At 51.2% G+C, this 24,976-nt stretch overlaps 3 protein-coding genes and 1 long non-coding RNA gene across 19 annotated transcripts in view; all 4 read left to right on the top strand.

Annotated features, from left to right (window-relative positions):
- LOC777017 overlaps positions 1-24,976 on the top strand; it is a 515,269-nt gene that overhangs the window by 341,139 nt on the left and 149,154 nt on the right. For 4 of the 6 annotated variants that reach the window (XR_005860685.2, XR_005860686.2, XR_006939619.1 and 1 more), the window contains exons 3-10: positions 649-767; positions 1,828-1,899; positions 2,226-2,285; positions 3,428-3,499; positions 3,590-3,691; positions 4,403-4,507; positions 4,985-5,132; positions 5,304-5,699. This is a non-coding gene — a long non-coding RNA (uncharacterized LOC777017). Of the gene's footprint in view, positions 1-648; positions 1,900-2,225; positions 2,286-3,427; positions 3,500-3,589; positions 3,692-4,402; positions 4,508-4,984; positions 5,133-5,303; positions 5,700-24,976 lie in introns of those variants that run through there. The other 2 variants (XR_006939618.1, XR_005860687.2) reach the window with 2 other exon arrangements.
- On the top strand, positions 9,225-16,136 carry LOC121106456 (protein MANBAL-like). 10 transcript variants are annotated; one of them, XM_040702644.2, is made up of 7 exons: positions 9,225-9,260; positions 10,554-10,602; positions 12,941-13,037; positions 13,142-13,190; positions 13,386-13,467; positions 13,587-13,781; positions 14,210-16,136. In XM_040702644.2, exons 6-7 carry the CDS (start codon positions 13,632-13,634, stop codon positions 14,315-14,317), a joined length of 258 nt encoding a protein of 85 aa, XP_040558578.1. In that variant the 5' UTR covers positions 9,225-9,260; positions 10,554-10,602; positions 12,941-13,037; positions 13,142-13,190; positions 13,386-13,467; positions 13,587-13,631; the 3' UTR covers positions 14,318-16,136. The 10 variants fall into 10 exon arrangements, with proteins under 10 accessions (XP_040558578.1, XP_040558576.1, XP_040558577.1 ...); XM_040702642.2 differs by having other exon boundaries at positions 13,139-13,190; XM_040702643.2 differs by lacking the exon at positions 13,386-13,467.
- LOC121106444 (protein MANBAL-like) overlaps positions 9,225-24,976 on the top strand; it is a 176,242-nt gene continuing 160,490 nt past the window's right edge. Inside the window, exon 1 of the mRNA XM_046943227.1 lies at positions 9,225-9,549. The gene's annotated coding sequence lies outside the window, so the exon portion shown is untranslated. The remainder of the gene's footprint in view (positions 9,550-24,976) is intronic.
- On the top strand, positions 14,293-24,361 carry LOC121106468. 2 transcript variants are annotated; one of them, XM_040702593.2, is made up of 2 exons: positions 14,293-17,756; positions 24,224-24,361. In XM_040702593.2, exon 1 carries the CDS (start codon positions 16,652-16,654, stop codon positions 17,618-17,620), a length of 969 nt encoding a protein of 322 aa, XP_040558527.1. In that variant the 5' UTR covers positions 14,293-16,651; the 3' UTR covers positions 17,621-17,756; positions 24,224-24,361. The 2 variants fall into 2 exon arrangements, with proteins under 2 accessions (XP_040558527.1, XP_040558526.1); XM_040702592.2 differs by lacking the exon at positions 24,224-24,361 and adding an exon at positions 18,492-20,787.

Raw genomic sequence — 24,976 nt, 5'->3', positions numbered from 1 at the left:
TCAAGTTGCGTAACCGTTGAGGTTATGGCAACTGATAACAATGATGGGATGGAAAATAATGAGTTTGCTCATAGGAGACACTCATCTTGAGCTGTCAATCTGAAGAACTGCAAACAGATGAGGACAAAGGAAAGTCAATCAGGTCTATTCAAAAAACATGTAAGGACATGACACAAAACTTGCCAGGTTTGTGGGAAGGTCATATAACCTACCTCCCCGTATTTATTTTTCAGACATCATCGTCCATGCTAGTGAAGCTTTATCTGCTTGGTTTTCAGGGCAAGTTTCACATTCATGGATATCCTGTGCAATAGCGTCCTTGATCCAGACCCTGTTTCTGTATTGCATCTCTTCCTTGTTGGCCTGGGGTGTCATGGGCCCGCTGAGCAAGAAAAAATTCCTTCTTGAGGTTGTCAAGGCACTATAAAAGTTTGCCAAGCAAAGTTGTGGATGCCCCATCCGTGGAGGTGTTCAAGGCCTGGTTGGGTGGTGTGTCCTGGGCTGCCTAGCCCAGTGGGTGGCATCCCTGCGCACAGTGGTGGGGTTGGACGTACCAATTCTTTAATGTCCCTTCCAAGCCAAGACATTCTCTGGTGCTGTGATTCTATGATGTAGCTGTGAAAAATCTCAACTGTGGTTTTTTTCTAGGTGTCAGGGAATCGTCCTCCATCATGATGGTGCCCACAGCAAGGGACAGAGCTCTGCGCCTACCCTGGGAGGACTCTCACCCTCCTGAGCTGCCCAACAGGATGTGCTCACTGAGAGAGGTGGATACACTGCAGCTTCGCTGCCACGGTTGCACCCAAATAGACCCTGCTCTCCCCAGATGAGGTGCCCCAAGCAGCCCTGGTGCAGCGCATCACAAGACAAGGGGTACACAGGGAGCCTTCACCCAGCATCACAAGGCCATGAAGTTGCAATGCCCCGCCTTGCTGTGCTGTGCCGTGAGGTCATAAGGCCCATCTGTGACATCTGTCCCATGCTAGAGGATCACTCTGTGCCTGCCCTGACAGCAGCACTTGCTGTGGCTGCAGCAGCTGTGGTGGCAGCATGGCACGAGTGTGGGGGGCCATGGCCCCTGTCGGTCTCGTCGTCGTCCTCCTACTTACCACCATGTGTTCCCAGGAGAGCTTTGCTGCTCCGTGGCGAGCACCGGGAGCAGGTGGGTGGGCAGAGACGAGGCCAAAACTGAGCAGCACTGGGGGCAAAAAGTCAGGCTGTATCCCCATGGCCCCACAGCACAGTTCCCTGGGGCCTGCTTTCCATGGTGGGCAGATGGTGACGGGTAGCACCTCAGGGGTCAGGAAGGAGCCCGTGGCAGCTCTGCTCCCCAGGGCTGGTTCCAGCCATGTTGGGCCGTGACTTGGCCTCTTGCTGGCCGGAGCACAGCCTTCATTCTGGGAGATGTCCTGGGGGGAAGTTTAGAAGATGTGTGCTGGGAAAAGCATGAGCGTTTCTGACCCGGCCTCATGGTACTCCCCGTAGTCGAATCCCAGTTTTCAGCACAGCCCTGGCCCACAGCCCAGAGGAAGAGACAGGCATGGTTTCCTCCAGCGTGACCTTCCTTTGTATACATGAGAGATCTCCCAGTAAGAAAGCCCTGAGGGGCTGTGTCTTCTTCCACACGGTCCGTGAGGCATGTTGCACGTGGCCGGGGAGAGAGTATTTTGTAAGCTGCCAGGTGCCAGCCAAACAGGTCATCCTGGACACCCTGCAACTTTGGCAATCACGAGCTGACTCTTTCTTCCACGATCCACCTCTGGCTACAAAGGGAGAAGACTGCAACGTGCAATGGGAACTACTCTCATCTGTTCTTCTTGATTCTAGATGATGCCTTTGGTATTCCCTCTCCAGATGCTCGTCTGGATCCAGATTTTGCGCCTCAGGGGAAACCTAGAGGTAAGTTGTGAGCGTATGTTTCCTGAAAGGCAGAAAAATGCATGCCCTAACTGTTCATAATTTTACTGAAGATCCTGTCAAGGTCTTCCTAATGTGCTTACGCCTTGAAGGGCTTGCACAGATAAGTCATAAGTATTTTGCTACTTGGAGAGCTGCCACATATCAGTGGGATGGTTACCCCTGCCATCAGCTGAGAGCACCCAGACCTTTGTATGTGGGTCATTCCCTGACCTGCTGCCAGACCCTGCAGGTCACTCAAGAAATGTAGGCTCCAGTTTGCAGTGGGAGCTCTCCTCACCTGCGTCTGATCACACTTGTGCCTGCAGGCCCTCTTGGTCAATCTGCAGAGTGGAATCCTGACCCTGAGCCTGGTATGGATGCTGGAGGTAAGTCACCAGTCTTCATTTTCTCAATATTTGTTCATACTTGGTTGTGATAGTTCAGCAGTGGTTCATCTTTTCATTGGCCAGCGGGTTCTTCTCTGTGAGAAGCATGGGTGTTTATGATTTCTTGGGTGCTACGTGCTCCCAGTGTGGTGTTGGCTTTGCCTTTGTGCATCAGAGGTCTCCCAGTAATGAAGCCTCGAGGGGATGAATGTTCTTCTGTGAGGTCCCTGAGAGTCTTTTCACGTGGCCTGGAAAGACTATTTGGAATGCTGCTTCAGCAACTTTCAAAGGCCAACAGGTCACCTGGCTCCTGTGCACCTCTGGATCTTTCATCCCACGCCTGCATCCCAGGTGATTACCGGAGCCCCTTCCAGACACTGCTGGTTACTACGGAAGAGGGAGATCACAACATGCAGTGGGAGCGTTTCTCATCTGCCCTCGATTACAGCTGTGTCTAGAGGCAGTGGCTTGTCAAAGTCTCAGTTTAATCAGGTCCACAAGACTCAGTGCAGTCTCGTAGGTAGATCACAAAAAGGGGCGAGCATTTAGGTTTTCATGTTTTTTCCAAGTGAAATGTACTTCCTTTGCAGAAGAGAAGGGAGGATTTGGGTCAGGATGAGTGGTGTGTGTGGCATGCTTTGCCTTGCAAAGCTGTCTTTGCCGGCCACTCCTGCCCTGAGCTGTTTTGAGTGCCTTCTGCAGAGCCAGCAGGCATGGTTCAGTTGAGTTTAAAGCTGGGTTGAGCTCCAGGAGAGCTTTCCTCTGGCCGCTACACGTGGCTAGTTTTGTACAATTGTGGTGCCACTGCAGGCACCCAGGAACTGTTGAAAAGATGCTCCTGAGTGGAAGAGAGAGAACAGTGCCATGAAGGAGTCCCTTGTTTTAATTGCATCCTCTGTCATTCTGACTGCAAGAATCCAGAACACATGGGAGTCCATCATATCACATGGGTATGTCATGGCTATTTAGATCCTTTGACAGCTGACAGCTCAAAGGCCACAAGTCAGCCAGGTCTCTCGGCAGATGTGAGAGTGTAGTCCTGCGTGGTGTATGTCTTTTCATTGCACGATCCCCTGGTATGCTCTGCAGTGCACTTATGCCATTGTGTGTGATGGAAACTTTTCATGGGTCTTTGGTTGCAGAAGTGCCCCCCGGGAAGGCCTTGCCAAGTCCTCGGCTCTTTCCTGTGCTGGAGCCCCGCTGGAATCCCAGGGGTGAGTAGTTTATCTTTACTGACTTCACTGACTCACCGCTGATCTTCAAAACTTCCTGCACAGGAGATGTAACTTCACACATTCTGTTAGGTCTGGAAAAAGGAAAGGATGCATCTAGAAGAGGAAAATACTCACAGAGGTCATCTCGTGTGCTAAAGGAACTGCTGAAGGAAATGGAGAAGGCAGCGCGTGGTGGGTATACTTCAGTCTGTTCACTGTGAGACTTGGGAAGCTGAGGTCTGATATATGTGTGGATAAGCTGTAGCCTGCACAGCAGGAAGGGATCTCTCAGAGCCGTGCTGTGGTGGTGTTCCATGTAACACCTTGCAGGACTGTCAAGCACCAGAGATGGTCTGCTGCCACTTCTGCATCCAGCCAAGACCCAGAGACAGCTGCTCCCCCAGCATGACTAATTTGTCAGAGCTGCTTTGTGCAGACATTGGCAGCCCGGTGGCAGCAAGTGGCGAGTGCTGTGCTTCTGTTCATACAAAGCCCTCTCTGCTGCTGAGCAAGTTCAAGGCAGGAGGAGCATCCCAAGCAGGGCTGGCTGTCTTTGCTAATCCTGGAAACGAGGTGGAGATGCTGATTCTGGAGATGTTTCTGCTGGAGCTTGAATTTCAGCCTGCATCTGCCTGGCTGTGATGGGTGGAACACGATGGTTGGTGATGCTCACAGCACAGTGCGTGAGGGCCCTGCATAGGAGCTGATTCCTCCGGAGGCGTGAGAGATTTCGGCACCTTCCAATTCCTGGGAGGGCCCAAATGCCCTTGGGCAGCGGAGGGGGGTCGCAGTGGCTTTGGGGGACTGGGACCAGCAGACTTTGCCTGAGCTCAGGATAGGAGTAGCTCAGTTCCTGATGAGAACACATCACATCCAATCCCACTGTCCTCTTTCTTTCTAAAGGGACTGACCAACAAACTGCACAGGACGCGCTGCAGGAAGGCAGCCATCCCACGCTGCCAGTCTGGGACAGAGGAACGCAGATAGCGCCAACGACTGGCATGCCAGGTAATTTCTGTCCTGTGGTCATCCAGAGTCACTAACCAGAGTCAGTGTGTGCCTGCAGGCTCTTCCTGCCTGCTCTTGCACCCCAGGTCAGCAGCCAAACCTGAGCGTATGAGCACAGAGCACGTGTAAAAGAAGCCAGGGGTGGCTCTCTGAAAATGGCTGACCTCAGTGGGGTTTGCTGAGTTGTTCCAGCAGCGTGCTGGAGAAGATGCATGCAGACCTCTGTGACGCTGCTCACCTCCCACTGCTCCCAGTTCCCAGAGAGTTGTGAGCTTTGCCCTTTTGGATGAGCGGGGTCCTGTGTGGTAGGAGCCTGCAGGAGTATTTTTCCCCTGGGCTGGCTCCGGCTGTGCCCTGTGCTAGCTCACCAGAGACAGAGGTACCCACTGATGAAAATCTCCTGGGTCCATAAAGCACACCGAGAGATTGTCTGTAGTGCAGGTGAAGGTAACATGGGACATGTCTCATTTCTTCCAGGGATGAATGCTGGGAAAAACACAAGGGCTGCGGTTCAGGAGTTTGTACAAGTGCTCTTCTTCCTAGTGATTGCACTGCTTTTAACAGTGCTGCTGTCTGGGCTGGTGATGACTTGTACTGCTGTGTCGTGGATGTGGCAAAAATATCCGTGAGTTGGCTTTTCCCCAAAATACTTTATTGCTGCATTTGTGGTGCCAGGATCCTGGATGGCCAAATCAGCTGCTGGCAGTATGCTGCTAGGATTAATGTTGCAATGTCTTTTAAGTGTCCTCTTAATTCCCATCAGTGAGTATCGCTTTCTGAAAACTCATTTTTACAGAGTGTGCAAGAGAGCAGAGACAACTCCAGGACAAGCTCATCCTGACAGTGTGCGGGAGAGAGGCCAGTCTGGAGGTGAAGGCAGAGTGGAGCTGGGAGAGGCAACAAAAGATGATGTAGTTGCCCAAGAAAACAAGAACCTGTACAGCGGATCCAGCCCGTTCCCCTCCTCCTTTGAAGCCGAGTTTGAATACCTCTGCAGCAAAATCCGCACAGACCCTTCGCTTTGGCCCACGTGTCCCAGCAGCTCTCCCATGGACAGTGTCTCTTCCCCAGATACCCGTGGTTCTCGGGGTTCCCCATAGCCATCTAGTGCCCCGGTTACCTGTGTCAGCAGGGCTGAGGTTCCCTGGAAGACCCCACTTTCTGAGTAATAAAAACACCCTGTGCAAAAGCAGCTGTTTTGACCATTTCCATTGGGTTCTAGTGCATAGGGCTGAGGCCAGCATTTTGTGCAAGGGAAGTTGTTGGACAGCTGCACACCAGTGAGGGACTCCTTGGTCCCAGCCTCAGCTTGCTTTTCTAGTTGGACTGTCAGCCAGGCTCTGGCCAGAACAGAGAAGGGCTGGGGAGGCTTGATATGCGAAGAGTTGTCCTTGAGCTCTTCTAGGCTACTGCCCTGAATCAGGGCAGGCAGCGAGGGAAGGAAGCACCTGGAAGGGGGAGTTTCCAGCACTGAGCACATCTGGGAGAAACATGACATGGTAGCAAAGGCTATCAGTACAATGCTTACGCTTGCAGGTGAATAGATGGCAGCCTGCCCTGTGGCAGTCATAGATTAGAAATCACAGAGATCATTGTACGAGTCATCATAGAAATCATCAAATGGCGTGGATTGGAAGGGACCTCAGGGACCTTTGAGTTCCAAAATCCCTGCCACAGGCAGGGTTGTGAATCATGAAAACAGCTTTTCTATATTGTGAAAAGAAGTCTTTTTACATAACTTGAGTGGACTTTAGCTGGAGGACAGGAGATGTACACAGGGAAGCTCAAGAACAGGTGGAGTCCCATTAGCCAGCAAACAGAATTTTTGTAAAGGTCCCCCCATTTTGATGGGGGACATCGGTTACAACTCTTGTCCAGGTAATTTGGTGTTCCCATGCCCTGGGGAAGTAGGTGGACTCCATTACCCAGCAAAAGACAAGGGATTTTCACCTGATACCTAAGACCAGCTAGGATAAGCAACTGTTATGGGGCAAAGGGTGTCAAAAGAGATATCGAGAAAGACCCCCCTGGGTTGTATCTTGGCTCACTGGAAGGACATTGCTGATGAGCCAGGGTGAACATTGGAAGCGAAAACTCTTATTAAATATTGTTATCAGTGGTGGCCGTTGTTTAAATTAGAGGGAGGGAAAAGCTGGGTCCTTAATGGAACGTGAAATTATAAAATACTCCTTTGGTTAATGTTGTTTCTAAGAAGGGAAAGTAAATGGGATGAAGTAGCATATGCGGATATGTTTTTTACTCCTAGAAATCATCCAGAATGGCAAAAGGAATGTGGGATTAATCTGGCTCCACAAGATTCTTTAGTATTAGCCTTAGAGAAGGAAAAGAGAGGAAAGGGTGAAAGACTGAGAGGATGTTATTCAGCATGTAGCATTGGAGAAAGATGTTTAAAAGTTAGAGAAACACGGGAAAGGCTGGAGGATTATGTTCCCCGTTATGAGAAGGAAAGAGAGCAGGGAAACAAAGAAGGTGACATTGTAAGAGCAGAAAGCCAGGAAGGAGGAAAAGGAAATGAACGGGCAGTGAGGGGCTTTTTGCCGATCCCAGCCCGTGCTCGTAGCAAAGTAGGAACGACTACGCAGACTCCTCTCAGGCAAGCAGTGGGTTCTAGGGGACCCATTGGAATTAAGATACCACTTACAACAGGTGGTTTAGACAACTGGAAATGTGTAGTTCAGGAGTATAGGAGCGATCCGCTCAGGGTCGCTAAAAGATTTGAAACGACACTAAAAGCAGCATCCTGAGTGGGCGGGTACAGACGCGGTGCTGGGTGAGGTCACAGAGACAGAAGAACAATTAATTCTGAAAAGGGCTAGGACTCACGTCCAGGCTCAAACGAGTGCCTGAACCCTGCAAGGGCAGCTGGAGGATTTTGTCCTCCATTTTGTTTTGGAAAGGCTAAAGTTCAGGATCTAAGAGCCATAGATAAGATTGTGGAAGATTTACACCCAGTAGCTGCAAACCCCTATACACTGTTAACTAGACTCAGGCCAAGAATGGAAATACTTTACAGTGTTAGGTCTGAAAGATGCCTTTTTCTGCCTCCCTTTGGCTGCAGAACGTCAAAAATTGTTTGCATTTGAGTGGGAAAACCCGGATTCAGGAAGAAAAACTCAGTTAACCTGGACAGTGTTACCCCAGGGTTTTAAGAACAGCCCCAACTTTTTTGGAAATCAGCTAGCCAAGGAACTGGAGGAGTGTATGTATGTAGATGATGTCCTGGTTGCAACGGAGACCAAAGAGGAATGCTATCAATGGACAGTAAGGCTGCTCAATGCCCTGGGGCTAAGTGGATACAGATTATCACAGCAGCAGGCCCCAATAGTGCAGACCCAAGTAACCTACTTAGGTTACATATTGTCAGAAGGACAGCATGAAGCAATATGTAGAACTCTCAAGCCCATTACGGCAAAGGACTTGTGGACTTAGGAGTGACAGAATGGTGCTGATTATGGATTCATAATTACGGACTATTAGTAGAACCATTATATCGTCTGCTGAGGAAAAATCCAGCAAAATTAACTTGGAGTGGAGAAGCTGAGAGAGCATTCTGGGAACTAAAGCAGAGATTGATGGAGACCCTTGCCCTGGGACTCCCAGATGTGACCAATGCACTTATTTTATTTTCACATGAAAAACAAGGAATAGCTATGAGCGTCCTGGTGCAGGAACTGGCGCCATACAGAAGGGCAGTCGCTCACTTCTCTAAGCAGCTGGATGAGGTAAGCATGGGCTGGCCTGCCTGCTTGAGAGCAGTAGCAGCAGTAATCCTAAATATACAGGAAGCATGAAAATTTACCGTGGGTCAAAGAATAACTGTGCTTGTATCACATACGGTTACCACAGTTTTAGAACAAAAAGGGCACCTCCCGATTCCTAGGATATCGGGCAATCCTGGTCGAACAGGATGATGTAGTTATTATGACAGCTAACACTGTAAATCCAGCTTCCTTCCTCAGGGGAAATACAACCGAACCCATAGCGCATGATTGTCTCCAGACAACTGAAGTGCACTCCAGCTGCCTGGGCCTAAGGGACCAGCCCTTGAAGGACACAGAAGTGACCCGGTTCGTGGATGGGAACAGCTTTGTACAACAAGGTCAGCTCAAAGTCGGATATGCTGTTACCACTTATCAGGACATAATAGAAGCACAGCCTTTGCTAGCTGGGGCATCAGCACAGAAGGCAGAAATTACTGCTCTGATGAGAGCCCTTAAGCTGGCTAAAGGCAAAAGAGCTAATATCTGGTCTGATTCTGAGCATGCTTTTGGTGTTGTACACACTCGTGGGGCTACGTGGAAAGGAACAGGGCTGTTAACAACTCGAGGGAAAGGAATCAGGCACACTCCTGAGATTCTGAAGTTGTTAGAAGTGTCTAAAAAGAGAAAGCATGAGAAACTGCAATAATACACTGCAGAAGTCATCAGAAAGGTAACACTGCACAAGAATGGAGAAATAATTTGGCAGATCAAGCAACCAAAAGGGGGGCAGGAGAGGAGAGGGGAGAGGGGAGAGGGGAAAGAGGAAAGGGACGTTCCATGCCTCCGGAGCCATCCGAGAGGAGAGGAATCCGGCAGCCTGACACCCCCCCGCCCCCCTCCCAGGCCCCGGACCGCTCCTAGGCCGCCCTTAGCAACGTGACGCCGCAAGCGGTTGCTAGGGGCGGGACAGGAAGTGCTTCCTGCCGGCGGAGAGCACTTCCGGGGCAGCGCGGCATGGCGGCGGGAGGGCGGTGAGCGGGGCCGGGCGGGGCGGGTTCTGTCCCGGGAACGGGGTCGGGCTTCAGTCCGGGGGCGTCGAGGGGCTCTCGGGAGAGGAGCTCGCGGTGCTGCCGGTCACCGAGAGGCAGGTCCCGGCTCGCAGGCGGGCTGCGTGGCCTCGCGAGAGCTGTGGGTGCCGGAGCGCAGGCCGGGGCGAGCGGGGCGGCTCCCAGGCGGCGCCGCTGCTGCCTTGGGCAGGGCGGTGGCAGCCCCGTGCTCCGTCGTGCGGCGGGAGCTCTCGTGCTTTGTCGCTCTTCGTTGGTACGTGGAGGGGAAGCTGGCGTCTCGCTTGCTCTCGTTGTGTTCTTTCCATCGTGGCGGGCCTTGGAGATGCTGTCGGGAAGCGCAGGGCTACGTCTGGAGGGGAGGTTTTGCTTTTGGCCTCGCTCTGTGGAGTTTTGCTGAAGGCCCGGAGCGCGACAGCACGAAGCTGTGGGTGGCGGGGCCTGATCTTGCAGCAAGGATGGCGACAGCATCGTCTCGCCACATGTGGTGTTACCCGGCAAAGCCTCGAGGCAGAGCCTGAGCGCCCCCCCCGCCCCCCCCTCGATTCTGTGGTGCGGCTCTGGCTGGGCTGTGCTGTGCTGTGCAGCAGGAAGGTATCCTGTTGTTTGCCGGTAGCTCACTCACTGTAAAATCCTGATAGTGACATGGCACAGTTAAGAAATAGTCGGAGTCAGCATGTGAGGTGCTGTCCTTCAGAAGCAATATCTACAGTGCCAGCAAGTGCTGCTGGGCACGGGGGCAGCTTCCTCTCAGGGAAGGATGTGCAAGTGTAAAGCTGTGAATACAGGGTAGGGATGCTGCCTTCAAGTAAGGGCAGAGGGCGGTTGTGCCTGATGCCAAGCTGTGACTCCCTGGTGTGCTTTGGTCCTTGTAATGCTGAACTGCAGCCAGCTGGTTTGCCTAAAGTTTAGGCTGTGAACTGAAGCAGGTTTGGGAGCCTTTTTCGAGTGGGGACATTTTTTGTTGCTTTAGTTGAGTCATATGAGCAGAAGGAGTGGCGCTCGTGCAGAATGCAAGCGCGGTGTGCTGTGCCATCTGTGAGCTTGTGGCAGAGGCAGGTGGTGAAAGTGGCCATGGCTGCTGCTTGGCAGCCTACGTGAGAGCTGTCAGTGCTGGTCACATGGCTGGGATTGGTCGTGCCTGAAACAGAAGTGGGAAAAAGAAGGGTGACTTGCGGGCTGTGAGGAGGGGATTTTGTGTTTTCATGGAGTACAAATCCGTTCCCTTTTCTGATGTGGTTTTGTGCGTTGGTGTTTCAGGTGTCTGAAAGAGGACTCCCCGTTGGAATTTGTACCGTGAAAACCCCAGGTGAGGAATGGAGCAACATGCCTTGGTGCTCTGTTTGAGTGGGGGAGTGGGCAAGGATGAAGGTTTGTAAAGATGTACTTGCTCTGGATTTCACTGAGCGGGACGAGTCTGGGCTGAAGTTTTCTGTGATTCTGTTTGTTGCATTGGAACGGCTGCCTTAGTAGATTGGAGGGAGGGAGAGGGAGATTTTAAGACTGGAAGCAGTCCGGAGCGCATGGTGTTTCTGCCTGCTTTGATGATGCTGCCTGCTTTGATGATGTCTTTGGGTCTGCAGTGACTGACATCCTTCCAGGTACCTGGGTGTCCTCTGAAAGTTGTGTCCTGCAATTCTTACCTACCAGGTCTTTGCCACCAAGGCTGGCTAAGATGCTTTGGCAAATACTAGAGATGTTATGTTGGGATTGTTGAGTGCAAGGGCTTTATAAGCAAGGTGAGTAACAAACAGCCTTGTTGAGGAGGGTTGTTCTCCATAACATATTTCCTCAGAGACTCTGAAAGTTTTGTTCAAAACTCAATTGAGCATTATAGTGTAGGTAATGATAGAATCACAAGGTTGGAAGGGGCCTGCAAGATCATCTAGTCCAACCGTCCTCCCATCACCGTTGCTACCACAAGCTACTAAACCGTATCTCATAGCTCCTCATCCAGATGCCTCTTGAACACTACCAGGGACGGCGACTCCACCACCTCCCTGGGCAGGCCATTCCAGTGCCTGACCACTCTCTGAGAGAAAAAGTTTTTCCTTGTGTCTAATCTAAATCTCCTCTGGGGCAGCTTGTGGCAAAGGTCCTGTTTGTTGCCTGGGAGAAGAGGCCAAACCCCTCCTCCTCACAGCTTCCCTTCAGGAAGCTGTAGAGTGCAGTGAGGTCTCCTCTGAACCTCCTCTTCTCCAGACTGAACAATCCCAGCTCCCTCAGCTGCTCCTCATAAGACTTGTGCTCCAGACCCCTCACCAGTTTTGTTGCCCTTCTCTGGACACGTTCCAAGGCCTCAATGTCTTTCTTGTATTGAGGGGCCCAAAACCGAACGCACTACTCGAGGTGCGACCTCACCAGTGCTGAGTACAGGGGGACGATTACCTCCCTGCTCCTGCTGGTCACACTATTTCTAATGCAGGCCAGGATGGCATTGGCCCTCTTGGGGGGCTCATGTTTGAATCCCCAAACCTTAGATGCAGGAAGAGGTGCTAGATGCTGACATGGTAGCCAGGGCTTCTGTCTCCCAGGAAGCAGGTGTAGTCAGGTCTGCTTTGGAGCCTGCTGTTCTTTGCGCTGACCTCGGGAGATCCCTCAGTATGCTGTTGTGTGCCACATGCACCAGCCCCAAAAGGGGATTCCCCTGTGGAAGGAGGGAGAGGGTGAAGGAGGTTGAGGGCCCTTTTCTCGGGGATGGCTCTTCTGTGCCCTCTTGCTTGCTGGAGGGGGAAGCACAGGGAACAGCTTTTACCTCCCATCCCGTGCCCTGTCCTCCAGCCCTCTCCTCATCCTATGCAGAACACCACTCCCAGCAGCGCAGTTGCCATTGCAGATCCTTCCCCATGTCACAGCTGTCACCATGGTCCCTGTTGCCCCACCCAGCGCAACTGCCTCTGAGAGTGCTGGGCTGGTGACAGCCATGTCCAGTACAAAAAGAGCGAGAGCTGGGGATAGCCCTATTTTAAATGGGAAGAGGGAGCTGGGGGCCCCAGAGTCAAAGAGGAGGAGGGGGCCCGCCATGAACATCAAGCGGAGGATGAGGAGTGTCTGATACCGTTGCACCCGGACCACCACTGTGACCAACCATGTGGAGCCCATGGAAGTGGATCCACCTCCAGATGATGCTGAGCCCATGGAGGTGGATCCGCCTGCGGCACAGCTGGCCTGGCACCACACCATCGTGCCAGGCCCCACAGCTCCACCATCGCTGGTCCAGGCGCTCGGCTCCTTACCTGCTGTGCAGCCCCCACCCCCGGCGTTAGCTGGGTGGCACTGCTTACCACCTGCTCCTCCTCCATCTTGTTGCTCCTCTGGAGCCAAGTTCTGCGGGCCCCTAGTTCCATCTCCCCCCTGTAGGTGTTAGGTCCCCGTCCCTGGTTTTGTTGTTGATATTAGTGTTTAGTTTTAGTGTTAGGAATTATTACTGTTCATATTTTAGTGTTAGGCATAGGTTACTCTTCGTATTTTAGCATTCGGCATAGATTGCTACTATCAACTGGATGTAAACGCTGCTCATTTGGTAAGCACACACCTGCTTTATGAGTGCAGTTGAGTACAAATGAGTACAACTGCCATGAGAACGTTTGATGTTTGATGACATCTCTGATTATTTGAATTTCTGCCTTGTGACTTTTCCGCTGCAGAATATCGAGGAACAGAGCCTGAGTGGCTGAGAAATTGAGTTGGGACTCAGGAGAACAATTTGTGACTGTCACAAACTTCCTGTGTGGCCATTGCAGGGTAGGTGTAACTTACTGTAGCCATGCGCTAACACGGTGTTGTTCAAACACAGCTCATGGCACTGTCTGCAACAGATCCGCTTTCTGTGTGCTTTATTTCAGCAGTTGGTGTCGTACAGCACAGCAGCAGCACGGTTGTGAATACATACACAAGGTACGTGAAAATGTATAACGTGAACTTGAATATTGTTAAGATTATTGTTGTTAATTATTAGTGTTAATAAAACAGTCATTGTGAATGTGTGATCAACTTGGGGGCTAAGTTTATTCTTGCCTGTTAAGCTTTTCCCTTATTTTATGTCCACCTGTCCTATTTTTCTCACCTTCCCCTCACCTCCATGTGTACCAGTACTCAAGTTTGAGGACCCTTTTCTTCGGCAGGCGATAAAAGACAACGCAAATGCAAGTTTCATGTCCCTCTCTGTTATTAGGTCAGTAGGTCAAGGATATCTTCAGAATACCTCTCAAAGTTAGCCTGTAAATTTTTGCCAGCAGAAAGTAACAGCAGAGTGCACAATAGAAGTAGTGACTCTTTTTTTCACTGTTGTAGAAGCCGCTCTCCTTGAGAACAGTAGAGCAGCAGGCTGTCTGCACTATGGCTGCTGAACGGCATTACTCCCCACCGGAGATCCCTGAGCCCACGCTGATGGAGACTGTGCTGCACCACGGACTCTTCTTTGGAGCCATTTTCCAGCTTCTCTGTGTGTTAGCCATTATCCTGCCAGTTTCCCAGTCCCGTAAGACAGTAAGTTGTGCTCTCTGATCTTGATACACGTGCACAGAAAATAGGATGGGAGGGAACAATTTGTAGCTGTTGCCTATGGCAGCGTGCCCCGGCATTGGTGACAGTGCTGTAGTTTGTTCTGTCCTTCCTTCTGTGCGCATGCTGTTCCCGATGGCACGCAAGAAGCCTTTAGGTCCAAGCTCACCTTGTCATCCTGCTGCTGATGTGCCCTGTTAACCACCAGGCAGAGTGTGTCCCTCTGCTGGGACTGCCTTGCAGGAAACGACTTTAGATTTCTGGGAACGAGATAGAGATGGAGTTTCTAGTTTGCCTTAATGTCAGGAAGGAGGTTTCCAGTTCTGGCAGCCAAACCTGCGCTCCCTAAACGAGCTGTCAACCAGTTGTTACCTGAAAAAGTTTCCTGACTATTTCTGAATTGATTCCTGTAGGACTCGGATGGTTCTGGGACTAAGACCTGGGAGGCGGTGAAGAAACCAAAGGCAAGTGCTGCGCAGCTAAGTAAGAAACCCAAGAAGGAAAGCAAAAAGAAACGATAAGGGCTTGACCGACAAGCCTCAAAAGACAAAGGAATCACCTGTAATGCTTCCTCAGAGATTGTACCAAAGGCATCCGAGTATGTCGTCTGGTTTTCTGGCATTGCCATGCTTTACCTTTCGCAGACAATGGAGAGGAACTGAGGAAACTGGAAGGGAAGGGCTTCTGATGTGTTACAAGCAAAGAGTCATAAGCAGGACTTCATGTGATGTGATTCATGGGTCAGTCCCCATCCAGTGTAGTATGAGACTGAAATAAGGCTAGACGGGACTGGAGAGTGGGAGGTGGTGACGTAGCCACAGAGTAAGGCATCTTAAGCTTCTTGATGCCAGCTCCCATCTTGGTTTTTTAGACCACAAATGAGTCAGTGGGAGGAGAACCTGCTGTGTGAGGTGCCTCAGGGCTCAGAGCGGCTTTGAAGGAAAGGCTTCTGTGGCAGGGCTGCAAGTCTGCCATCTTTTTGCATACGTAGACTGCCATCCTCCATTGACAAAGGCATTGTGAGCCCAGGTATGGCAGTAGTGCTGTTAGGTTTCTGGTAGAGAACAGACGCAGAACAGCACATTTGCTGAAACCATCAGTTTGCTGCTCTCCCTTGCTGTTGGTGGAAATGACGAGTGGACAGCACAAGGAAAGCAGAACAAAGCATGTGAGACAAAAGCACTCTGAAGTTGCTTGGACATCTCAGGACAAAGAAACATGACAAAAATTTCCCATGCAAACAACACAAACTGGTATCGTTGTTGAGTTTCCATGGGTGAGGATGGTAGTTGTTTTATCTAACTCTGTCCTTCTGCAGGTTCCCTAAAGGTGGGCTCTGTTGCATTCTTCTAACAGAGGCACAACTACTGAAAGAGTAATGCACGCATTACCCAAAATACAGGAGTGCTTCCACAGCCAAAAACTGGTTGCCATGAGCCCTGTGTGGTTGTTACCTCGGAGCAGCAGGCTGCTTCTTTCTCTGACTGAACGAGACTGAATGAGTCATTGCTAACTGGAAATCCTGGATGCTGGGGTTTCATTTTGGGGGTTGTGAATTGAGGAAAGCAGATTAGGCTAAAAGTTATGTGCCTTCATGAGGTGTTGAATCGGCAGCTGCAGATCTGACCTTGCTAAGCCAGGTTCTCACTACTGATAACAGATGCTTTTCTACGGACTTGGACAGTTAGTGCAGACAGCGGGTGTCCTGTCTTTGCACGTAACATCGTTAGCTCCCCTATCTCTGGAATGCAAGGTAGCAGGCTCAAAGAGTAAAACCACAAATTAACAAAGAAGCGGCGGATTGGTGAACAGAGTTGTGGCTGATGAGACGACCAATCAGAGCCACCCATCGTAACCCAAGCCCAAGAAAATAGCACCATGACCTTCATCAGAAAGACCACCGAGAGACACGCGTGTGTAAAAGAGCTGAGACTTGGGGCGGGGGGGGGGGGGGGGGGGTTGTCAGTCCTTCTGGGGACTCATTGTAATAACCCAAACTTTTCTTGGACATCTAATGCATATGTAAGCAGCTTGGTCTTTAAGTATGTGCCTTTCTTGCCCTCCGGCATGCAGGCTAGGTGGGCATATCCCCCCCTGCATCTGGCGTGTGCGCAGCGCTGATTAGACATACCTGCTTTATAACTACTCAGAGGTGGGATTGTGCTGTATTTGCAGTTGGTTCCGAACGGCTCGATACCTGTTTTGGAATGTTGATTAGCTGGACTTACGGTATGCCTTTAGTAATTACCGTATTCCACATTTTATTTTCTGTTGAAATATATACTAAATACAAGCAAAATATTTTTGTTTAAAATAAAAGCAAGAATAACTTTTTAAAAATGGTGCTGCCTCTTTCAATAGGTAGTGAAAACGTCCCTAGCTTTGCGCTGGTAATTGCAGGGTGATGAACTCGTCGGCTTCATGTCTCTCCCTTGAAATTCAGCTGCTTTTCGCACGTTTCCCTGTTGGTCTTCCCAACTCGTGGCCTTTCAGCCAGACTGTAACTGCTAGTGACAGGCTGTGATCATCCCCTTGCTCTACAAGGACTGATAGGAAAAAAAAAAAAAAAGGAGAGGAAGCAGAGCGGGAGGAAGAAAGGTGTCCCTGCACTCAGCCCCTTGATCTTGTCTGTCTTCCCTGATGGCTTTTCAGCCTCCCAGTGTACTGATGGTTGCTGTTTGCCCTTGGCTAAAGAGCCCAACTTTGGGCAGGGAGCCTCTGCAAACTGCTGGGAAGCAGCTGGAAATTCTGCCAGCGGTTCCTCGGGAAGCTCCTTTGGAAGCCCTGGCCGTGCTCCTTGTGCTTTCTCCCATCGAATACCCTTCTCTTCCAGGCAGTGTTAGCAGGACCTGTGGATGAGCTCCTGTCTCTGGGGTAAGAACACTTTCTTGCCATGCACCTGGCTCTGTAGCATGGCCTCAGCTGGCTGTGTGCTCTTTGCATTCCTTTGCCTCGTGCCTAGGGCTCCAACCTTTCCCATCTGTACCCATGATGGTGGAAGGGAGTCCTTGGCAAACCGAAGGAACAAAAGGGGCTGGGGGATAAGGAAGGGTACAAGCCCCATAACCCTTCACCTCACGGCATTTGAGCTCCGACCTGCAGGGTGGACGCTGAACGAGACCTGCTTTCCCTTTGCCTTCAGGATCTCACTGGTTTTGCTCAAGCAGAAAAGGCAGGAGCTGAACGTGAATATTACTCAGATGTCTGCCGGGAAGGAGAGCATTCTACAAGCAGTGGGTGATGTCCTCAGCAACAACGGGATCCAGGAGGAGAAGAGAGGGGTAATGGTGCTGCTCCCTCCTGCTTCCTCTTGGCTCCTTCCAGAGACAGCTCTGTGCTCTGGCTACCCGCCCCACACCTGGCTCTCAGGGCTCAACCTCTCTTGTGTCTTGGAGCTGCTCTGCTCCCCTCACTGTGAGCTGCAGCCGGTGCTAGCTGCATGGTACAGCTGGGATCAGGGTGCTCTGTACAGCGCTGTGAATTCCCCCTGGGCTGGGCCCCAGCCAGGCACCTGCTGGGTTTGGCTTGGACGTTGTCCCTTCCAAGAGACTTGCAGGTCAGGCTTAGCTGGAAGGGCCATTCTCCAGGCCTGCTGCAGCTGGACCACTAGAGGGCCTGGCATGATCCTACTGCCTGTCCAGGCTGTTCTGGAGTGGGCAGAAGGATGGCAACAAGGGGAACAGGCAGGACCCAAAGACGGCCTTTGCTGTGTCTCTGGAGTCCAGTGGCTCATCAGGGCATATTTTCGGGAAGATCTTGCCAGATTTCTGGACGGACATGGAGTCTTTCCTTCGCTCTCTGCTAGGACTCCCTGGTCACACTGATCTCCTCTTGTGTTTGTGCTCACTGCTCTCTCTCCATTCCCAATTTGTTGCTAGGAAATTCTGCAGCTGACAAGAGATGCAATCAAGGTGATTGAAAACTACATCTGGATGCTCGATTGGGCTCTGAAAACCACAGGTAGACAGACAGCTTCACTACCCTCAGCTTTGTGTCTGGTACTCCCCAGAGCCTGCCAAGCTCTGCTTTCTGTCGGAGAAATATCTGAAGGAGTTTTAGAATGGCTTAAGTCCTTTGGCCCAGCTGCATTGCTCAGCCCACACTCTTCCCCACATTATTGCCACCTGCCATTACTGGGAGCTGTACCCTCCCATCAGGAGGGGACTGAGCTGGGCCCAGCTGCTGCCACCTGCCCGCATCTCTTGGTGGCAGTTTGCTGAGGAACTTGGTCCTTGGCAGCCCTGCTGGCAGCCCTCATTTCTGAGGGACTCATTCCAGAGTGGCAGGGTAGTGGGAGCTGTGTGGGTCTGCCGGTCTGCAGAAGCTGTGGGAGACATTTCCCAGCCCCAGCCCTGGACTGCTTAGCCAGAGCAGCCTGAAGAAGGGCCAGGGCTGAACTGGTCTTTGCAGCTCCAGCACAGTGTTGGGAGGGTGATGAGCTGACAGATGCTGGGGAGGGCTGCCCTGCTGGCTCTGGGCAAGCAGAGAAAGGTGCTTGACTCCAAATGTTTTGTCAAAACCGTTTGATATTCCCCTCCTGTCCCTTGACTAGTGTTCATTTACGAGGAGAATGGCAGCCCATAGAGAAAGCAAACTCTGTGCTCCTTGCCACAGGAACAGCCAGCTCTGTTGGCTCTTTGCCTCGCTGCTGATGGACGTGTCTTTCTCATTGCTGCCTGACATTTCTCCTGGCAGCTGCTGGGCTTTCCAAGGATCTCAGGGCCATGTGGTCATCCGGCTGCCAGAGAAAATCCAGCCCAGAGCTTTCACCATCTGGCACATCTCCAGGGCAGTCTCTCCGTGTGGGGAAGTCAGCAGCGCCCCCGAAGAGTTTGCTGTCTCAGTAAGTCTCTGCCTGCTTCTTCTTCTGGAGGGACCCCGGGCCCGAGGAAGAGCTTTGCCAGAGATGTCCTTCTGGTGGTGAGATCTCCCAGAGACCTGTGGTGGGCTGCTGCAGAGCACTGCATCCTGCCAAAGGGCATGGAGATGCTCGGGGTGGTTACACCTTGCGTTTCTTCTGGATCGTGGACAGGAGCCTCAGCATGCTCACCCAGCATGCTCAGGGTGTCAGGAACTAAGAGCCAAATGCCACACGGAGCAGCAGCCCTGGTGTCCATCAGAGCTGCCTCTCACTGCCCAGTGAGTGCTCCCTCTCTGCTGCCTTTGAGTCGTGGCTGCTGCTTCCCTGGAGCTATAGCCGTGGGCAGCAGCGGCCCGCTTTGGAGAGTGCTGCTCTCCTTAGAGTTCTACAATGTCCTCTTGTGTCCAGCTGCCCTGGACAAGCCTCTCAGGTTCCCTGAGAAGGCCAAGGGAGCATTTCTGTGTGCTCAGGGAGGGACAGATGAGAAGGAACAAGCCTTGCCCTCCGGCTGCCATGCTCAGGACCTGCAGCCAGCACCCAGGTGGGGCTCTGCCTCCCTCCTCGCCTGCCCCCTCCTGTGATGTCACCGCTGATGCACTTGGTGACCTCATGGTGCTGCTGGCCAGCACGTCTCCTGAAGGCCAGCCGGGCGCTGCAGAGGCAGTGACCCCGCACCACCACTCCAGCTACCTTCCCTCGGCCCCCCCTTCCCCTGCCCCCCTGCCCTGTCCAGTTCCTGCTGGGATGAGCAGTCTGGGGATGCGCTTCCTGTCCCAGACAGCCTCCTCCAGCTGCCGGCCAGTCAGGCTTCTGTGACAGGAGAGTCCCCACCATCAGCACCACAATTTCTGTTGCCTTTCCTGCTTCTCCTTATCTTCTCCTTTGGCTCCTTGTCCCTCGGGACCACACATTCTACACTGAAATAAATCCCTTTAATCTCTTAAGCCTCTCCCCTTCCTTGTAGAATGTGTTACATTTGGAGCTTACGGTGTTTGTGCTTGAAGTCTGTGACAAAGTGGGTGCTGAGACTGCACTCCATGGTGTGAAGGAGACCTCACAGAGAAAAGGGGATGTTAAGTCCCTTATCCAGAGAGCGTCAGCGATGCCATCTCCTTTGCAACCTCTTCATGTGTGGTGAGAAGCATCTGGGTCTCCCTCATCTGTGGGGTCTCCAGCATCCTCAAGGTCTCTCCAGTGGGTGTTTTCCCATGAGAAACGAGGCCTGAAAGAAACTTCCTGCAGGCAAGAAACACGTAGGGCCTTCCTTTCTTGTGGATTAGGCAATGTGTAATGCGGTTCAAGCTCGGGATGAAGCTCTTCCTGCACTGCAGGCATTTCTAAGGTCTCCACCTTGAGTACCTCTGGTACTTGACCAGGTTGGAGATGTGCTTGAAGCTCTTCCCACACTCGGGACATTTTCAGCACTTCTTCCACGAGTGCCATCTCCTGCAAGTGAGGAGCTCTGCACTCTGCATAAAGCCCTTCTCACACTCAAGGCATTTGTAAGGCTTCTTGCCACGTGGACTCGTTAGCACACACATGTGCACGGCTTCTCCCCAGTGCAGACGTTCTGGCACCTCACGAAGGTCAAGCAGTTCCTGAAGCTCTTCCTACAGGCTGCACATTCACAGCATTTTGAACGTGGATCCACTGGTGTGCAGTGAGCTCCCAGTTCTGGACATCCCTCTTCCTGCAGTCAAGGCACTCAAAGAGGCTCTACCCTGTGTTGCTTCACTGGGGTCTGCCGAGGGTGGAGCTGCAGCTGAAGCTCTTCCCACACTCCTTGTAGACAGACTTTCTTCCTCCCTGGTGACTTCTCAATACAGCTGAGGCTTCCTTTGGGTCCTCACCTGCTGCCCCACGGCATATGGGTTTCTCTGAGGGTGAGAAGAGGTGACTTCCCCGGGCATCTCCCTGCACGCAGGCGTGGCCGAATTGTGCCACCCGGCAGAATGACCCACTTGCTGACATCCCATGGGTCTCCAGTATCTTTGCCATAACCTACTCTGGACCCTCCTTTGCATGCGCACTCAACACCGTGTCTCCAGTGTCTCCAGAAAGCAGTGTGGGTTATTCCCATGCAAGGAAGGGGGACCCTGATTTACTTTGGCCCCCGAGCTCTTCCTCTGCCTAAGGGATTTGTAAGGTTCATCACTGTGCAAAGTCACAGGCTTTGACCAGGCTGGGGCTCTGGCTGAAGGTCTTCCCACCCTTGGAGCACTGCAGCCTCTGTTGCCTGGGTGGACGTGCGGGTAGGTCATCAGGCAGGAACTGCTTGTGAAGGTTCTCACAAACCTGGGGCACTGTGATGGTCTGTCTCCTCTGTGGATGTGCTTGTGGAAGCTGAGTTTAGAACTGTTTATAAAGCCCTTCCCACACTCGGAGCACTTGTAGGGTCTCTCTCCTGTGTGGATGCGGAGGTGGTTAACGAGGTTGGAATTTTCCCCGCACTCATCACATGAATTCTGACTTTTCTTCTGGCATGCTTCCTTGCTCCTTGGGTCTTCGTGCTGCTTTTGACCTGTACTGCAATCCAGGGGGCCCCTCGCCCTCTCTCCCGGATGGTTACCCAGTGGCTCCTTGAAGTGCTCTCCTTGCACCAGGCCCCCTTGCACATCTCTTCTGGTTGTTCCCACAGAGACTCTATCCCATTGCCTTTGGGCCACACCACTTTTCTGCAGATTTTCCTTTATAGCTGTGGTCCCATCTCCTGCTGGACGACGGAGGAAATCTAGAAATAGCATAGAGTGCTCAAAATATTGCACAGAGATGGCTTTTGCAGGCCCTAGCCTCCTCCTTCCCTCCACTGCCTCACCTGGGCGGAGGTCTCCTGTCACAGCCTCTGGGCTCTACACGTCTGGGATCCACAGGTCTTCCCCTCTTTCAAGCAGGGAGATCGCTATTGGTTTAGGGGCTGGAATAGTCAAATGACAGAAACAATGGAGAAGAGAGCAATTCCACGATTCTGGAAGAGCTGCTTGTCCAACAGCCCTACTGTGTGGCCCTCCCCATTGTGAAACCACAGTTAGGGTCAGTTAGGACACTGGCCCAACACATAGTGTCTTCCTTTGGAGCCCAGAGTGCCCCTCTACATCTCTAAAAAATAGGGAGGGAGATTCCCTTTAGGATATTTTGTTTAATCTTTTCCAAGTTGCTCAGTGCCCAAGGCTTCAAAAAGTTTCATGGGAATTGAAGAGAAAGGCAAAAAAACGCTGAAGGAGTAACCTGTGTGATGTCTGGGTGCTGGAGCTGGTGGCACCATGCAGTGCAGCAGCACAAGGGCTGTTTGCAGGGAGCTGATCCAACCCCTCCAGGCTGACGCCTGTGTGCCAGCAGTGACTCGGGGGCTTTTTGCTGAGTGCTGAGCACACTAATCCTTTCTGAAACTCACGCTTCTCTGTGTTTCTTTTGTTGTTGCTGTTGCACTGGTCAATAAGTAACTGCACTGCATTTATTCTACACCCTACTTGCAGAGTCTCATTCTCTCACAGCCAAAGGTGCCCTAATAAGAAGGAGCAGGAGTAAAGCATTTTTAATGACAATAACAGCTCCTGTACTTTGTGGTTCAGTTTCCCCCTCCCCTGGCAGGCAGGTTTCAGACACACTTCCAACGTTTGGTAGATTATATCTACCTTTCCCATCCAGTTGTGCCTCCAGCATCAGCTAACTGCTTTTCTACCTCTTCCCGCTTATGCCAGTAATCATAAGCCAAAACCTCAGGGAATACAGGCTTTGTTTGGACATCTTGTTTTTGTAACTATTTGGTGACTTTGCTCATCATCTTGCCATCTCCTCTAATTTGGCATTGCAGGAAATGGCAAATGTATTTCACTCGGTTCTGTTTAACAGCAGATTAAGAGCTCTTAATAACACAAGACAGGTCAGAGGACCAATTTGGAGGTTAATAACGTGATTTAATGAAATGTGTGACAATTAAGCAGGGACCTGATTACGGATTTGCAGATGACAAGATTAGTGCTATCGTAATAACAGGACATCCCAAATCAATGTACAGATACTCATACACAAACATACACTCAAACACAAAAGAAGTGTGGAAAAGTAAAATATCTCAGCATCCACAGTTGTGAAACAAATGTGTATCATTAAAACAGATAAATAAGTAGGGAGGTGGATGGAAGAAATGCAAGTTGACTTCTGCTTACAATTTGCGTCTACCTGAGTGTGGAGCAAATACAACAGGCCACCACCATTCCTCATCAGATCATAATCAAGTCTGACTCCAGGGGGGCGCCTTTGCCCTGGCCTCCACTGGTAGATGGCCTCGAGGATTTGGCAGTACCTAAGAGGCATCCCAACCCAGAGGAGATGCTGGTCATAACCTCCACCACCTCTCTGGGCAACCTGTCCCGGTGTTCCCCCACCATGACCATAAAGAAGGGCTTTCACATGTTTGCGTGGAACTTCCTGTGTTCAAGTTCTGGGCCATTGCTCATTGTCCTACCACTGCACATCACCAAGATGTGCGCCTCATCCATTTTCCTCCCACTTCCCTTCAGATATTTATAAATATTAACACTTGCTTAGAATCTCAGTTATAGGGTCTGAGACGATTGAGATCTGATGGGTCCTATTCCATACCAGCCCCCTTGGATGGCAAAATCTTCTGGTTCTTTCCACCAGTTGTGCAAAGCCCAGAACTTGCTGGACTCACAAATTCCAAGCTACCCCACTTGGGCCGTGATTCGTGTACACATGTCCCAGGCTGCCAGGAGATCATTGTCTCCAGGTTTGTTCCTGGGCTATGGGGCACAAAGCAGGAGTCAGATACAACAAGGGCATCCCCTAATGTTCCAATTCATTGCTCCTTGCTACCCAGAGGCAAGCAGGGGCAAGGGAAGAGGAGGAGTACCTCCATGTACTGGTTCTCCGCCTTTTGTCTGAGGAGAAGAAGTGCACTGAGAGGCCTGAGAGAAGGGGGAGAGTGTGGGGAGCGGGAGTTGCACCGCCACACTTGACAGAGGCACTCCAGGCTTTAGGTAACGACTGTCCAAGAAATCAGAACACCAAGCCTTCCTTCCAAATGAGCCCAGCATGGAGTTTTACCAAGCAGAGAGGAAGGAAGAAGCATGAAACGTAAGCCTTGCAGATGGGCATCCTTCTGTGACAGAAGTTCTTAGTCCTCTTAATAGTGAAGGGAGTGATGTGTGGAATCAAACTCATAACTCACGTAAGGTCATAAACCAGGTGTGCTCCTTATGGCACCAGATGCAAGGGGGATATCTCCTCCTACCTCTCACACCGAGAAAAGCAATGGTTACGTATTTAAAGACATTGCATACATATATTCATTACATTCCATGAAGATGGGCTGGAATTCTGAGAAATTATTAACATATTGTCCCACCCTCTTGAGCACGTGTCCTAAAAACATGGTGGGGGTCTCTGGTAGTCATTGAATGAGGGCTAGTAGTCTACCTCGCTGTGAACTTCCAGCCTTTTCAGGGGGAGTAGCCCCAACCAGCTTGTACTGGCATTGTGTTTTGCTGGGGCATCTGTTTTACTGTTCCATCTTCAACAACAGGAGTCTATTCTTCTTTCTTAGTGTTGTTTGGCAGCAAGTTTCCATGGACTCTACATTCTTTTCCTGAGCTTACATGTCCACAAGCATCTTGTCCTTCAGCATGAATCCACTCCAACTATGTGAAAGGGCTGTTTTCACAATATGGAAAGGCTGCTCTCATGATTCAGGAGACAGCTGGAGCTGGGGAACGGATGCAGGGCACGTTAACTCCGACCAGCAAGGAAATTAGGAGAACGGAATGCAGACACTGCCAACTTCTACCAGTTCAAATCTGCTTCAAGACTCATTGCAAAGTCTCAGCTAGAAAAAGTATCAAGTCAATGTATCCAAGAAAAAGAACAGCGTTGGGTTTTTTGTTTGTTTTATTGGGTTTTTTTGGTTCATTTTTTTTGTTGTTTTTAATATATAAGACTATGCAGTTACACTGTCAGTCACCACAGAGCTCCTGAAGGAGCTGATCCACATCCTGCTCACACTCCACTTGAACATCTAGTGGAGCAGGGGGTAGTCTTGCAGATGAATCAGTGCAGGAATTTTTACAGGATGTTGCTGCGTTATGGAATCTCTGCATCCACTTAATCATCAGTGTCCAGCAGGAGATCACAAAGCTCTAGAGGCATCGTTGTATCCAGTTCATCATCGGAAACTTCCACAACCACATTGGAAGGGACCAGTCCTCTTGTGCCATCTGTCAGCTCTCCCAGAAACCAGCCATCCTCATCCACATCTCCAAAGACAATAAACAATACTGTCCAGCAGTCAGAGGAAGCTCAC

Source organism: Gallus gallus, chromosome 6 (genome assembly GCF_016699485.2).
Source record: "Gallus gallus isolate bGalGal1 chromosome 6, bGalGal1.mat.broiler.GRCg7b, whole genome shotgun sequence".
In the NCBI taxonomy this organism is placed as follows: Eukaryota; Metazoa; Chordata; class Aves; order Galliformes; family Phasianidae; genus Gallus; species Gallus gallus.
Note: the sequence above shows the minus strand (reverse complement) of the source record. Positions and strands in the feature narration are given on the sequence as shown.